The sequence below is a fragment of the Pygoscelis adeliae genome, unplaced genomic scaffold, assembly GCF_000699105.1.
Source record: "Pygoscelis adeliae isolate BGI_AS28 unplaced genomic scaffold, ASM69910v1 Scaffold34, whole genome shotgun sequence".
Classification (NCBI taxonomy): Eukaryota; Metazoa; Chordata; class Aves; order Sphenisciformes; family Spheniscidae; genus Pygoscelis; species Pygoscelis adeliae.
Window position 1 is genome coordinate 5,895,960 of NW_008824658.1, and position 15,399 is coordinate 5,911,358.

The 15,399-nt window shown below is 43.3% G+C and overlaps 1 protein-coding gene across 2 annotated transcripts in view; it reads left to right on the plus strand.

Annotated features, from left to right (window-relative positions):
* The first annotated feature begins 2,771 nt into the window (after nt 1-2,771).
* The window catches only part of FSTL4 (follistatin-like 4), a 231,988-nt gene continuing 219,360 nt past the window's right edge, over nt 2,772-15,399 (plus strand). For both annotated transcript variants that reach the window (XM_009322721.1, XM_009322722.1), the window contains exon 1: nt 2,772-2,900. In XM_009322721.1, the coding sequence (XP_009320996.1) occupies nt 2,772-2,900 (129 nt within the window). The remainder of the gene's footprint in view (nt 2,901-15,399) is intronic.

A 15,399-nucleotide genomic window follows, 5' to 3' on the forward strand; every position in this document is an offset into this window, starting at 1 on the left:
TTGCTCACACGCATTGCGAAGAGCAGGTACGTGATGGACTCCCCCTCCATCCGCAGTTCTTAGGCTTCTAACGTTCAGCCCCAAACGTTGTTAATTTATTTTTTCCTTTGTGTACAACAGCTTGTTTCATGCAAGCACCTCCATATGCAAGTTTCAATTTATCTGGGCAGCGATGTCCATACAGGCTCACATCCTGCAAATCTGTGCCTCATCCAAGTGAGGAAAGGAAATCGGTAGTAAAACTCGTCTGAGTTTACAGCGGTGGTCTGGATCTATTCAATCAATTTGAATTTTTCTGTTGACTTTGGGGAGCTTCAAACTGCAATCTGGTAGCTGTATTGCATGATGCAGCTGCGGATCAGATTCTGCAAGGAGCCTTCCACTTAGCTCAGGGTAAGGCGATGCCGAGGTATGGTTGAGGATGGCAAGTGACATGAAAATGCTGGATGATTTCAGAGTTGACCCTCACTTGATATTTATGGTGCATATTTGTTGCTTGGTTTAGGCTATATATAATGTATATTAGCGTGTCCTCCTCTTACTATGAGTGAGAGCAATTAGTGTACTGTCAGTCAGTATGCAATAAAAATAAGTAATTTCTAAACTGACTAGAGAAAGATGTTCTACAAATTCCATTTATAAAACTACTGGAGTTTCTAGCAGGTGGGGGCTGCCCTTTCAGTTTCATCAGTGTTATAGGCATCCAAATCCAAACACCATCAGGTTTTCCAGCAGTTAGTTATTTACTAAATATACGTTAAACTAGCTAGTTCCCTGTTTTGCTCTAGGATTGTAATTTGAAGCAGCATATGAGTCAGAGCTCTCGAACTGCAAAGTGAAATAGTTGTATTTTCTGTGATGGTATCAACTGAGCATACAAAATATCTCTATAAAAACCGTGAGAAACAGTATTGCTGTGCAAGAGCAATTCATAATGTAACAATGTACTTGTCGCTTATTGATATAGTGACTTTGGATTATTAAACATTTATTTGTAGCCCCAGTAACATTACATCTGAGGTTTCTAATTGGAATTTAGAAAGCCTAATAAATTTTTATTTCATCCTGAGTGCTCTCAATTCAGGGTGTTTACATTAGTGCTGAGAAAAAGCAATGCCTGAACTCCCCGGGTGCATGGTGGGCGGCCGCTGTAGGCTGTGCTCGTTCTGTTGATGGTGTGTCTCTGGGCAGCCGAGACCAAGTCAGCGCTGGTGTAAACGGCCATGGCTCCAAAATTAATAGTGATGCACCAAGGCTTGGATACACCCCGCAGCAAATACATGGCGTGAAAACGCTGTAAAATGAGTCCTGTCGAAACAAGGTATGTCATGGTGACTTAATTCAGCTAGGCTTAATTTTGCCATGAGCAGGTAACTTGCCTTGTTAATGTATATCGCTCAAACCAAGCAGCAGCCTGTCGCTTGCATGCTATAGAAATGCCATCGCTTGCTTCATTAAGTGGTCATTACGCTCCGTTACGGGTCCGTGTTAGCATCCTCTGCAGCCGCTGTGAAAGGTCAAAACTTCCCTCCACTGCCGTGGAAACGCTACCAGGCCTGAAGGCTCCTTTGGTATTTTTAATGTGAAAAGTAATGACGCAATCTGGTGTCCTGTTCCCAAAAAAGCTCAGATGAAGCACAGAGCTTTCCTGGCTGAGCTTCCAGGGCACCAGCGCGGGGCTATGCATGTATGCAACACGTGGTAGTTCCATCTGACAACACCGAGTAACTGCGTTGGTTTTACTTCCAAATTCATTCAAAAAACCACGCAAGGCAAGAACCACTGCTCCGAGTGGATGCTGTCGTGGTGGAAATCCTTGCTCGCATCTTCCCAGTCTCCTGCGGCCGGTGCGGGGCTGTGGTGGGGCACTGCCAGGGAGATGGTGCTGCTGTTGAGCAGGATGAGCCTGGGAGGGGTTTGAAATGTCTCTGTTTGGCACAGAGGCAAATGAGTGGGGAAATCACGGCCCCCGGTGGGGTCACCTACATCGTGGTTGGAGAAATGCATCAGCCTTCTTCAGCACAGACTTTGTTTCAGGTCTTGCAAGCCTTAGTGGGTTTGGTGACCATGTGGGCAGGTGCCCTCACCCGGGGGAAGAATGACTGTTCCTGCATTTTGGGTGTCAGCTGTCAGACACCCCCCCGGCTCGCTGGCTGGCCCTGCGAGCTTAGCCTAAGGGGGTAGCAGTGTCTGCTTGAGGCAGAATCATGCTCTGAATCTGAGGGGAATAATATTTTCTGTCACGTTGCTGGAAGCTTCCAGCGGTCAAAGAGGTGAACGCAGGTGTCTGGGGCTTTCCTGAAGATCCGCTGAGGGTACAAGTGTGAGTCCCTGACTGTGAGCGACCCTGTGCTGCCGGGGGTTCTGGAGATGGGGATAAAGCCATCCTTTGGCTTCCGCAGTACCATGATCTTGTGTTTTGACGTGGTTTGCTCTTGGCTGTGGTAGTTAAATTCAGAAATCCGGAGCTCCGTTTCTGCAGGTGCTGTGTGGGAACAGGCTGGGAACAGCATGTCCTGTGGAGGATAGTTTTGAGGTAAATATTTCACAAAACTGCTACACTGTGGGAATTCATTACCAATACACCGATGGGTGCAAAACAGGAAAATCAGTGTTTTGCTGCATGTGCTGGGGGAGTCTGCAAAGCTCCATCAGCACTGACCGAGCGCAGATGGGTGCCGTCAGCTGAAGCTTCCGCTGTGTTATTGAACCTGAGCTGAGGTTTCAGATGACTGTTTTATGACTGTTCTCTTGTTTTCAACAGACGTGAAATGATGAAATCAAGAAGCTTTTGGTTATCTCTCGTATTGCTTGGGGTTTTCCCGTCGGTCACGAGGGGATGGATGGACGTGGACAGGAGCAGAAGGCTGTATTCGGACGCAGGGAGGTTGCATCAAGAGGTACTGTACATCAGCTGCTGCTGCAGCTACAACTCTTGTGTTTCTATTTTTGTGCTGTGTTCAGGCTTTCCGTACTGTGAAAACAGAAAACAAGTGAGGGCTTATCCATGTATATTTGTATTAAACACCTGCTGAGGAGGTCGGCGAAGAAACAGTGATTGGGTACAAACTGTGAAGCAGAAGCTCTTACACTTTTTGAGTATATTGCCATCGTTCTGGGAGTGAAATTGTACATCTGGCCATTGTGGAGATGCCATCTTTGCCCCAAAGACTTTATGGTAGCCTCTGTCCTGGGGCTGCTGGGACCAATGAAACTAAATTTAATAAGCAAACTTTGTCCTGGCTCTTCATTTGGGTCACTGGACCTTCAGGTGAAACCAAAAAAAGTCCTTTTGCTGCTTAAAAAAAGGAAAACTGAGCCATAGGTGGTTCTGAGAGAACCAAGAAAGTTACTGCCCAGCGCGTTTCCCTCCCGGCTTTCTGATGTCAAACCCCTGTGAAGTGCAAAGTAATCGGAAAGGGACCAAGGGAGCACGGTGGCCATAGCGAGGGGCGGTGATCTTGATCCAGCTGGAGAGGACCCCTAATGCCTGGCTCGATGGGGAGGTGGGACTCCTGATGCATTCATGCAGGATGGTAGTGCACTCTTCAGCGTTCAATCCCTGGGCTTGTGGGAGCGGAGAAGCAACTGACCCTGTTTTCAGTGCTGAAGGTGACAGTGTTGGCTTTCGTTGCAGTGATGTGGATTAAGCAGGTCCCTGCTCTGACAGGCATCTGGTGCAGGCTGCCCCAGCAGGGACGGTGGCTTTCTGGACCAGAGCTCGCAGTGTGGGTTTGCTGCACAGATGTGGGTAGGCGCAGATTTTCACATGTCTGAGTCTGAGGCATGCGAACAGGGCCATAAAAATCCAGAAATGTGACTTTCATGAAAAGAAAATGATGTATGCCGAAACAATTTTAGTTATTTAATTAGTTCCTGATTATCATGGGTTTGCTAAATGATTGCTCAAATGCCTGAAAGTGGGAGATGGTGGGGGAGGCAAGGGAAAGGAGACTTTGGTATTTTTTAACTGCCACTGCCTAGAACACTTACGTACTGGCAGACACATTAGTCAGTGCCAGGCTAATGATGAGCCCTTGATGGATTCATGCTGCAGCTGGATCTATTTAAACCTCAGGATTTTGTTCTAGTTGGAGAATCCCATTTCTCCCAGTCACATCCCATCTACAAATACCCACAGTTGTGTGCATGTCGTGGTTTAACCTCAGCCGGCAACTGAGCCCCACGCAGCCGCTCACTCACTCCCCCGTGGTGGGATGGGGGAGAGAATCAGAAAGTTAAAAGTGAGAAAACTCATGGGCTGAGATAAAGACAGTTTAATAGGTAAAGCAAAAGCCGCGCAAGCAAGCAAAGCAAAACAAGGAATTCATTCACTCCTTCCCATCGGCAGGCAGGTGTTCAGCCATCTCTCCAGGAAAGCAGGGCTCCATCACGCGTAATAGTGACTTGGGAAGACAAACGCCATCACTCCGAACGTCTCCCCTTCCTTCTTCTTTCCCCAGTTTATGTACTGGGCATGACATCACATGGTATGGAATGTCCCTTTGGCCAGTTGGGGTCAGCTGTCCTGGCTGTGCCCCCTCCCAGCTTCTTGTGCACCTCCAGCCTTCTCAGTTGGTAGAGCATGGGAAGCTGAAGAGTCCTTGACTAGTGTAAACACTACCTAGCAACAACTAAAAACATCGCTGTGTTATCAACATTGTTCTCACCCCAAATCCAAAGCACAGCACTGTACCAGCCACCAGGAAGGAAATCAACTCTATCCCTGCCGAAACCAGGACAGTGCATTGTTTCGATAAAGCAGTTTAAGCCAATTAAAAAGATGCCTTTCACTGCTCAGCAGGACTTGAAAATCATTTCAGTGGAGTTGGAGATTCTGCACTTCTGAGTTCTGTCTCAGGTGTACTTTTTCCTTGAGGTATCCACCCTCTGTTCTGTAAAAGTGAAGAAAAACCGTTCCCCTCTGCACCTCCACTGCTATTTGGTTGCTGTGTAGGCTCAGGCAGTACACTGGTGCTCTGTTAAACACGTTCTTTTATTGTCTCAGATCACTTTTGCTTTTTTTATTAAAAATAATTAAATATTTTGCATGCTTTTGCATTTAGAAAAATCTCATTCTTCACTAATGCATATTAGTTTTGATTTTTTGAAAAAGTTACTCTGAGGAATTAAATTCATTACTCAAATGATTTATTTTAACATAAATTGTAGAACTATTATACTACTTGAAAGACATTAAGTCATTTGATCTTCCTCTAAAAACGATGAAGTTATTGTACCAAATACTTGATCTTACTTGAGATGAAAGGATCTAAGCTAGAAATGTGTTTGCTCAGATTTGCACAGAATTTATAACAGGTGTGAATATTAAAATCTTTAATGTACAAAGAATGCAGTTAACTTACATCCCTTGAAGCTATTTTATAATGCAGATTTTTAAAAAAGTAACTGTACAGAAAGCTTGTTCCAAAAGACTGGTGTTTATACGGTGTGGCACCAAACACCAAGACGAATCTGGAAGCCCTGAACGTAGCTTTCAGGCAGGTCAGTGAAATTGGGATAACTGCTGTTTTCTTTCAAAATGTGTTCAGTTTATCTTTCAGAAAATAGTTTAGCCATAGTACATTTTTTATTAATAAAAATCACCTGAAATCCTTTTAGCGATATTAGGCTTCGTTCAATCTGGAGCTCCTTACTCATGAGAAGTGTGTGTTAGTTACCAAATTTGTGGCTTGATTAATATGTAATTCCATTAACACGCGTTTAAAACATTGAATCACAAATAGAAAAGCTCCTAGCAATTCACTAAAACTGCTTTAAAATGTGTAAAGGGTTAATTTACAGGTCAAATAATTTGAAGTGTGCTCTGATCTAAAATTCGTATGAACTTCATGAAAGCAAATACTTGGGTATGGGTCACTGACCTTCACTAATACTTGTTCTCATCTACATAGGAACAAGTTTACTGAATCAAAAACATTGCTTAATTTATGTTCAGATTGCTAAATCAATTTCTTCATGGTCTGTGGTAGAATTATTGCAGTTGTGCTTTGCATTTATAAGGGAAAAATAAGTCTCGAGGCCATAGACTGCAATATACAGCCCTTCTGCATGAGAAATTAACTCTCTAACACAGCAGCGGTGTATGTTTTCCTGATGCTCAGCCTTCCAACTCTCAAATTTAGGGGGTGTTTCTGAGAAGAGCTTGGTTTTCTGAAATATTTTTAGTCCTGATTAGAATAGTTAATAAATATGTGCATGCAGTCTGAAATTCCATGGGTGGAGGATGAATTAAAGTAGAAAACTTAATTAAAAAAAGGACAATGTTCGTATTTAACTGAAAAACTGCAACTTGCCTGGTCCATGTTAGTTTTTGGAGAATATTGCTGTCACTTTTACACTGTGAAACTTTACATTGTGAGGGTACTGGAAAGCTCTTGAAGCTTCTGGGTGCTGCCCATGGACTTCTGCGGAGCTAGGAGGTGCAGCTTCCCAGGCTTTGAACCATCATGGGACTAAATCCTACTGAGTGGAGTATATGCCAAAATACCTAAACATAGAGCTCACCTGCTCTGGGGTGAATGTTTTTGGACAGGCTTTGCCTCTGCCTTCAGCAAGGCTGATGGCACACTAAAGGTGGATGGTTTAGAGGTGACCACATTTCATGGGCATCCAGTTGCCCATGAAGCACCAGGTGGTGCGATCTGGGGTCACCTCTCCCTTCTTGAAAGGAATTCTCAAAAATGTAGCTCTGAGTCATTGCCACTGGTGGTGGCTGAAGGGAGGCCTCCAGCATGAGCACAGCAGAAAAGAGACATAAACAACCTGGATGAAATAACCCTGGAGTTCAGATTTGAAGGAGAACTTGGCCAGGAGATTCTGATGGAAAGCCAGCAGTACTGCTCCACTCAGTCTCTACGAGGTGATCCACACCAGTAGCTCAGATGGATTTTTCAACCTACTGGGGTATTTTACAAAAGCATCTTTTTAAATATTGAAATTTGACAGCTAGCTTTCCTTCTCCTGTTCCCTGCTTTCTGTGTGAGAGGCTGCTTTTCTGTATGTGCCGAAGCCAGGCTGGTTTTGCCATGGTTCTTGGGGCAAGTTTCTCATCTCCTCTTCTCAACCCATGGCACAGCAGAGCAGCGCTGCAGGTCTTCATCGGCTCTTCCAGGAGCGGGTGTCCCATCTGCTGCAGGGAGCTCCTCAAACACAAGTCGGGACAGCGCTGCATCTCAGAAATTAAATTCTGTATTATGTTTTCCAGGGCGCTGCTGGCAGGTAGCCTGAACAATATTGTCCTAGCTGGATAGTGTGAAAGTGGAGAATAATCCTGTGTTGTGGTACACGTATAGTTTTGTGCTGAATTGTTAAAGGAAACATTTGGATGTCACTGATAGTTCCTGAACGGTTACAGTACAGTTACAACTGGCAGGCGTCCTGCAGTCTGCTCCGGGCTATAGAACCAGAACTGCTCTGTGGTTTTGTAGAAAGACTTAATCGTTCTTATTTGGCTTTCATGCCATGTTCTATTTTTGCCACCCATCCTCCTATTTAAGATGTCTCATGAGATACCAGAAACACGTGCACAGCACCCCACCCTCCCATGGGGAGAAGAGCTGTGTCCCTGGGGAGGCTCCTCCGGCGCAGAGCTCACAAGTGATGCTCTGAGTGCTCACACAGGTACCAGTGGCTCTTGCAGATCCAAGCACTGGCACGTTTGCTTTCCCCCCCTCTCTGTGCTGCAAGACGTTTATACCTCACTGATGCACCTTAACTGCCTGTTCCCCGTAAGGAGCAAGACGCTGTTGGTGTGCAGTGGTATATCTAATGTGGACTGTGACAGCACAGTTCAAGGGTAAACTAGACCAGCTGTGCCAATATTGTTTAAGTTCCTTGATAATTTTTACCCGTTATGTTTGTTACCTTATCTGGCTTATGCCTTAAATTACTTGAGGTTGGCGATATATCATGTGTAGTTATACCAACGCTTATTTTTATGCTAATGAATGTAGCAAACATGCTCATTTCCTTAAGGTACCATAACTTTCTTACTGGCATTTGGAAGGTATTGGCTGTGTAGGATATCCATCGTTTGACTTTTTCATTAGTTATTACTTCCATGGCTCCTGAACTGCTTAAAGTCTCCAAGTAATAAATGTCACCTTAACCTTCACTATGACTGCAAACACTGGGCCATACCAGCCCTTCAGCGCCATCCTGCACAGGACAAAGCATCCCTCTGGAGTCCACTCACAGCCTCAACTGCGCTTGTCCAAGAGTATCAATTCTTGCTGAAATTCCTAATTATCTTCAGATTCTTAAACGTTGTTTCACGTACTGCTGCAGCTGAAGACCACAGTTGATTATTCCAAGCAGCAGGGGAGTCATGGGGACGATTTTGTGCTCCTTCCCCCAGCAAAGTTGTATTTCCTAATCTGACAGGAGTGCTTTGGGAAGTAAGGTACAAAACTGCAAACGCTTTTGATAAAAAATTCAAATAGAGGCATAATTTCAGAGCATGAGCTTGTAATAAGACAGGCACAGTGTACCAGTTTTACGTGCAGTTGAAGATCTAATATCCTGGTATTTTAAGAATTATTATTAGTAATGTATTATCTGCCATGTGTGCACTCTTCCTGCTTGTAAGTCAGTTTGGAGAAAGTAAGGAAAGAATCAGATTTGAATTAAAATCTATACTGGGCTACAGCCTGCTCCTGTTTTAAATATTAATGAAGATAAATGGAGACAAGACTTAAATTTCTTTTTGTATCACTTTTGTATGTTCTGATAATTCACTCCTCGTTACCTGCATTTACGTGGTATCTCTAAGAAGCTGTAATTGCTGTTTGTAGACCATTCTAAATCTTAACTAGTATATTATTCCTGTGGAGATGAGAAGCTTTTGCCCTGGGTGCCGGTTAGCAGAGTATCTGCAGTTCAAGGTGCTGTGGAATGTTTTCATAGTATTTGGATACGCATGTTGGGGTCCTTCCTCTGCATCCCCAAAACTCACCTAGCCCGTCCAGTGTACACAGAAGGTTTAATAAATGCTGTACCTTATGGGACGGTACCCAGAGGGTTTAATAAATGCTATATCTTATGAGATGCTATTATGCTTGAAGTACTAGAAAATTTGAACTTTGGGTTACTTGGAACAAGGCAGGTACTGTATACTTCAATAACAGCATAAAATTTGAAGAATTTTAGTTTACATAGATGGTTATGGTTCAATAGTGAGAGTGTCAGGGATTGTCAGGACACATCTATAGCACAACTTAAAGATTAAACCCTCTTGTATGCAGTCCCTTACAGAACCAAAATCCTGCTTCCTTTAGTTTTTTTAAACTTCTGCTAAGATGCAGTGTGTGATACCTCTCGGTGGTCCTGCGTTGCCCAGCCTGCTGGGGGCTATCACCTTCCAGCTAACAGCAACCAGGACTACCAGCTGCTGCAGGGGTGCCCTCCCTGCAGTTTAAGTGGTGCCTTGGATACTAACGACCTTGAATTTCGGTGCTGTTGCTGGAGGTAGCTAGTGCTTGGATGCTGTCCCCCAGGGAGTGGAGGGACAGTGGGCTCAGGGGAGCTGCCTGACAGCTCAGTCAGTACAAACTGACCCCAGGAATCAAACTTTAGTAAGTTTTTCTCCTCATGTCACAGTTCAGCAACTGTGAGAAATCATACCTAGGTGGGGAAATGCTGGCATATTCCTGAAGCAGAGAATAAGACCAGAGTAAAACATCTTGCAAATAAAAAAGATCTAAGGCATTTTTAACTTGGCTATGATGTGGCAGAGGGTTACGTTTTCTGATATTCTGTTCAGAAGCTACTTAACCTTAAAAGTCTAAATATTGACTAATTTTTTTCCAAATGTAGCATATCCTTCCTTTAAAAGAAAGCCTGTAGCAGTTGTTTTTAAAGGAAGACAGTTCTACTTAAAGTACTTCCTACCATCAAGGAGGGGAATTCTTAGTTTTTTCGATTAGGAAGGGTACATCTGCAAATTTGAGGTTTCTGAAACAGGCATCCCAGAAGCTTCCCTATGACAATGCGGAAATTTATGGAGCTATACCTGGTGTTTCTCATCTGAAGTCCAGAAGTAGTAGTGAGTAAAATCAGAGATGCAGCAATTATCTCAATTAGCTACTGTATGGGTGAGCAAATGATACTGTGTGATGTGAGATGTCAGAGCTTCTCTCAATGTTTATACCAGACAGGACAAATCTAAATTGCCAGCATCTGTACTGATAGCAAGCTTTCTCTAAACAGCAGTAGGTGATTTATTTTCTTCCTCATGCCTGGCTCAAAAAAATAGTGATGTTCTCTGCCTCATTAGCATCTTTTCTGAAAATATACTGTGTTCACGGCTGTAAACAGAAAATCCTGATTGTCAAACTAAGCTGTGTATGAGCCATAACCACTGCAGATGCTACAATCCACATGCAGAGAGCCTCACCTAGCCCTGTACTGGATGTCAGTGTAATTCTCTTGACCCCTCACTTGAGATAAGGAAGAGCACGCTCTGAAGGGGTAAAAAAAATCCCTGGGATGATAATCTGTTAATAGGAACAGCCACTTCTTTATTAATTTGCTAAATGAGTCAGGGCTGTATATTTAGAAATTGTACAGCAGTTAGGCTGATCCTGAGAGCAGGTCCCTGGAGACTTGATGTGTGCAGAAGTAACATCTAATTTAGTGATAGAGCCAGCATGAGTCCAGCTGCATGTGCTGAATTTGATTTACCCTCCTGCACAAGCACTGCAGTCTCTTCCACAAAGTATCTGGTAAGAGGATTGCTACAGTCCAGCAATACAGACAACTTGTGATTCTGAAACGTGTTACCTATTCTTCTGCATCTCTTCCATCTGCTACATTAATTGCTTTTGGCAAAGTCCCCTATGTTAACCTTTGCTTATGGTCATAAAAAAGGGACTCCTTTTGACTAAATCTACATCAGTGTTAAAGGGGAAGAGACTGAAGACACTGCAAGGTTATCCTGTGAATTGCTGTACTTGAGGGCAGTTGGTACCTGTTTGGTACCAAACTTGGTGGTACATGTTAAGCATCACGCTGGTGGGATCAGAGGCTGCTAACAAAAAGAGGATGGTAAATCCACAGCCACTTACAAATCTCTGGAAATACTGGTCTGGGAATGGAGGAAGTTGGGAAAGAAAGAACTACAGAGAGACAGTGTACTGTGATTTCCTCCTTAAAATATTACATTGAGCTATTGCTCTGTGATTCCTGCTTATGATGTGCCTCTGTGCATGTCTGGGTTAAAGCACTCGTCCTCTGGTTTTAGTCAAAGGTAAAGGAGGAAGAAATAGCAGACAGGAATTTCTTTCCTGATTTCAAGCCTAATTGTGACTGCTTAATTACTAACCTTGCAAAGCGTGCTCACTTTTCTCTTCAAATTAGAATGCAGGAAATTGCATGTGGCCACACGTGGAGGTGCAGGGACAAAAGGAAGAACAACTGTTACAGAAAAACCAGGAAACAGGCAATCTACCAACAAGGAGGGGAAAAGGACTATGTGCATTGCACATCACTTACAAACCAAGTATAAAGTACTATGTAGCTACTGTAATTTGTAACAGCCCTAGGCTCTGCATGCATTTCAGAGCAGTATTTTAGGGCAAGGAGCCTCGTCCCATGCTCCATCTCTTGTTGTGCCTGGTCTGCAGCCCCATGGGGCAGCGCTGGGGCTGTCCGAGTGCCTTGCGGACAGGAGCGTGTGGCACAAATACATCCAACCAAGTGTATGACGAAGCACGCGTGGTTGTGATTGTTGTCAAACCTTGGACAATTTTAGTAGTGGGTTGGCATATTTTTATTTAAAAGGCTGCTAAGGGTGTGTGTTATACTCTACACCTTAATGTCTGGTCTACAGTTGTAGGATCCAGGTTAACAGATTGCTTTTAATCATGCACGGCAGCTTCTACTGATGTGATTTTATACATGCATCAAGCAGATATAATTTCTAGACACCTAATGACACTTTTTTAACCTGCTGTAGATGGTTAATATTACCTGCCTAAAGGCTGGACTATGTCACTTTCCTGGAGTTGAGGAGAACTTCAAGAGCAGCTTGTTTGTGTGTCTGTCTTGTCCCCAGTCCCACGGGTGTTTTAAAGCTTTGGAGAAGCTCTGCTTCATGCTGTGCTTCCTGCAGACAGTCCTGGATTAGCTTTGTTTCTGAATGACCTCCTCTTGCTCATGCTGCAATAATGATTTTGTGTAGTTAGAGCATCTGCATGACTGTTCTGCTCTGCCTGCTCGTTCCTTGGCTGGAGAGAATAGGTGGATGTTACTAATAGGGATTGCCCTTGAGGTGTGGGAATTAGATTTCTACATGACAAACAAGTCACCACAGTTTGGTACAGCAATTTCTTGGGCTTCATAGACCATTGTTTTCCAAATCAGAAATTAGCCCTGCAGTGCATTGGTTTTGCCTGTAGTTAGAAATCTAAGAGGAACATGCACATGGTCCTTCCTTGCCCACCTCCTATCTGCCCCGTTTACTTGAGTGTGTCTCTAACAAGCGAAGATGGTCAACTGCTGGTTAGCATTGGTGTAATAAAGCTAAGCTGAAGTGATCTTAACAGAGAAATTCGTATTCTTAGTGTAGTGGTGGTTCTTCTACGTTTCCTGGGCTTCACTTGTTAAAGCCATTCAGAAGCAGCACCCCGAAGGGCCTACACCAAGACACCGAATAGGGCTGTCCAGCAAACTTGGGTTTGTTCAACCACAGGAGAGTTGAAGCCAAATCTTCCATTACCGAAGAATGCAAAAAAAGTGAATTCAGTGGAGACTGAAGTAAAATACAGTGTTTGAGAAAGGAAACCTTTGACCGTATTTTGGTGGAAATTGGAGCCTGAGCTAGGAAGGTGCTGTGTGCTCCCTGCAAACAGTGCGGTGCCCCCGCCTTTTCCAGCAGAGTCAAGAGATGAGGGGCCTCCCGCTTCGGCAGGAGAAGAGCAGAAGCTCACATCGCCTGCTCTCCCTGCAACAGGGATTTACGGGAAGAGGTGAGCGTTGCTGTGTTGTGTAGTGCACAATATGTTCTTTGTGGGTATACAGGACAAGTGTAGATGTGTTTTTATACAGAGGTGTTTAAAGGTTTTATTTACACTGATACCAAACAACCTGAAAGTGGTTTTGCTGCTTGGAGCCATCACTAATGATTGTCAGTAAATCAGTTTGCAGCACATTGGCTATCAAGCACTGTACTATATTGTGTATTCCCCCTGTGTAGTTCTATTTTAATGCTGTACAATGAAGTTCCCCCCTGTGTTTGTTCTGAATGAAATCTGATTCTTCATTCCAGAAGTGCTCTGCTCGTCTGTGGGCCCATGATTCAGCATTAATCAGGAGCCTATAACACAAACCGGCTATTATGTCTTGGCAGGACATCTAGATGCTGTCTTCTGAAAGACTGACGTTCCCTTTTTGTCAGAGCAGAAAAGGACTTTGTGCAAAACAGTTGTTAAATTGTATAAGGTTCACGCAGGTGTTTGATGCGCAACATGCGGCGGCTACGGGGGAGCGAAGCCGTGTGACAGCGGGTAGTGAACTGTATTTCTGATTTTTTTTGTCCCTCCTAATCCAAGTAGGATTAGTAATTGTACTTGATGACACTATATCCGCTCTCATGTGCTGACACTGGGTTGGTTAGTCTTTTGGAGATGCGGTTTTTTAGTAGCTACGTGTCTGGTGAAAAGCAATCCTGGAGCAAACATACTACATTGATTTCCACATAACAATGATTAGGCACTTCAGATACAGAACAGAGGGGCCTTTTGTTCTGTGTTCAATTAACTAACAAATTGACTAACATTAAAAAAGAGGAAAATAGGTGCTAAAAGCGAACCTTGACAAATAAAACTGTGTTGCATTAATGAAATGCTATTTAAAATGGTATTCATGAAGAAGCTTTACAGAGGGAATGAGAAATCTGAAACAAATTTTTCCCTTCAACGCATATGATTTATGCTCTGATAAAATTAGAATTTTAGTTAAAGGAATTTGCAGTCATTAAATGGTGCCCATGAAATAAGTCTCATTTATAACCATCTGCTTTATGGCTTCTGCAGAAAAGTATTCCTCCTCGGGCAATGCATCCGAGAACTTTAGTGTCATTTTTATCAAAATAGTTTGGTTCTCTACTAGTAACATGATTAAAACCTCCATGTGATTTTCACTTGAGAGCAGTATTTTACACTTCAAAAAAAAGGGTGACTACTCCTTTTTGTGAAGAGATTGCCCAAGTCATAGCATGCAGCATGGTGCCGTGCCTGTGGCCAGACTTGATGGTAATGTCTCTTAGTGGTATATTAGATCACTAATAGAAAGGTCTTACATTGAACATGCCCTAAAGGAGAAAAATTAGCATAGTTTCTTCTTTTCTGTGCTACAGAAGAGAGAAATTATTTGGCTGAGGCAAACTAAGAAAAATGAGAGTCCTTGCCATAGTTTCACTTTACTAGAGGGATATAAACCACAGTTGTGTCTCTACCTGGAGCTGATGCCTTTTTGTGGCTGCTCTTTAAGCCCTGCCATGGTTGCCAGGTATTTTTCCCATTTCTCTGAAATGTTGAGTGTTCTCAATGCCATTGGTCTCTTCTCCATGGAAGGGGCTGTTTTGGGGGACATTACCTGGGAGAATGCTAGCTCTTGTTATGAGAAGTGATGACTTGCAGCCTGACCTCACGTTCTCCCTTTGCATTTCTAACAAGCTTTTCCTCTGAATCCTGCATCTGTTTTTTTGGGTAGTTCACATTCATTAGAGCTTATAATTATATGGGGAACAGAGTAAAAGAAGGGAAACTTTGAAGACCATCCTTTGTTTTTCACGATGTCTATGCAAGTTCTTTTCATGGAAATACCAAAAGGGTATTTCATACAAGTGAGCTGACACTTGAATTTTTTATAGGGTACGACTGTCTTTTTTTTCTTTTGATCAATGTAATAGTTGTAATTAGTTTCAGTGTTTCCAAGCTTTTGAACTGCAGAGAATTCAAACAGCTTGTTAAAGTGAGGGGCTCCAGGGGAACTTTAAAAGTGCTCTTCCCTTTTGCATATAGTACGTGTACATGGGCTTAATGATAGGCGGTATCTGACTTTTTTTTATCCTGTGCCCCACCTCTCAAACTAATATTTAAAAAAGCTCTGAGAGGTCCCTGGAGTATAACTGTCTACGCAGCTCAGAGCTTTGCTGCCTAAAGAGGATAAATGCTTTGAAGTCTGTACTAATCCTGAATGCCATTTTACATATTTCTCAAGCATCCTACGGGGAATAAGGACTTAGTACTTTTATAAGCAAATACCCATTTTTTTTGTTTATCCCCCTCAGTTGACTTGGAGGGTGCCAAGGAGAGCATTTCTGCGGTTCTGATCCTTCTTGGTTTTGGCGAAAGGTTTGTTTTTGAGAAAAATGGT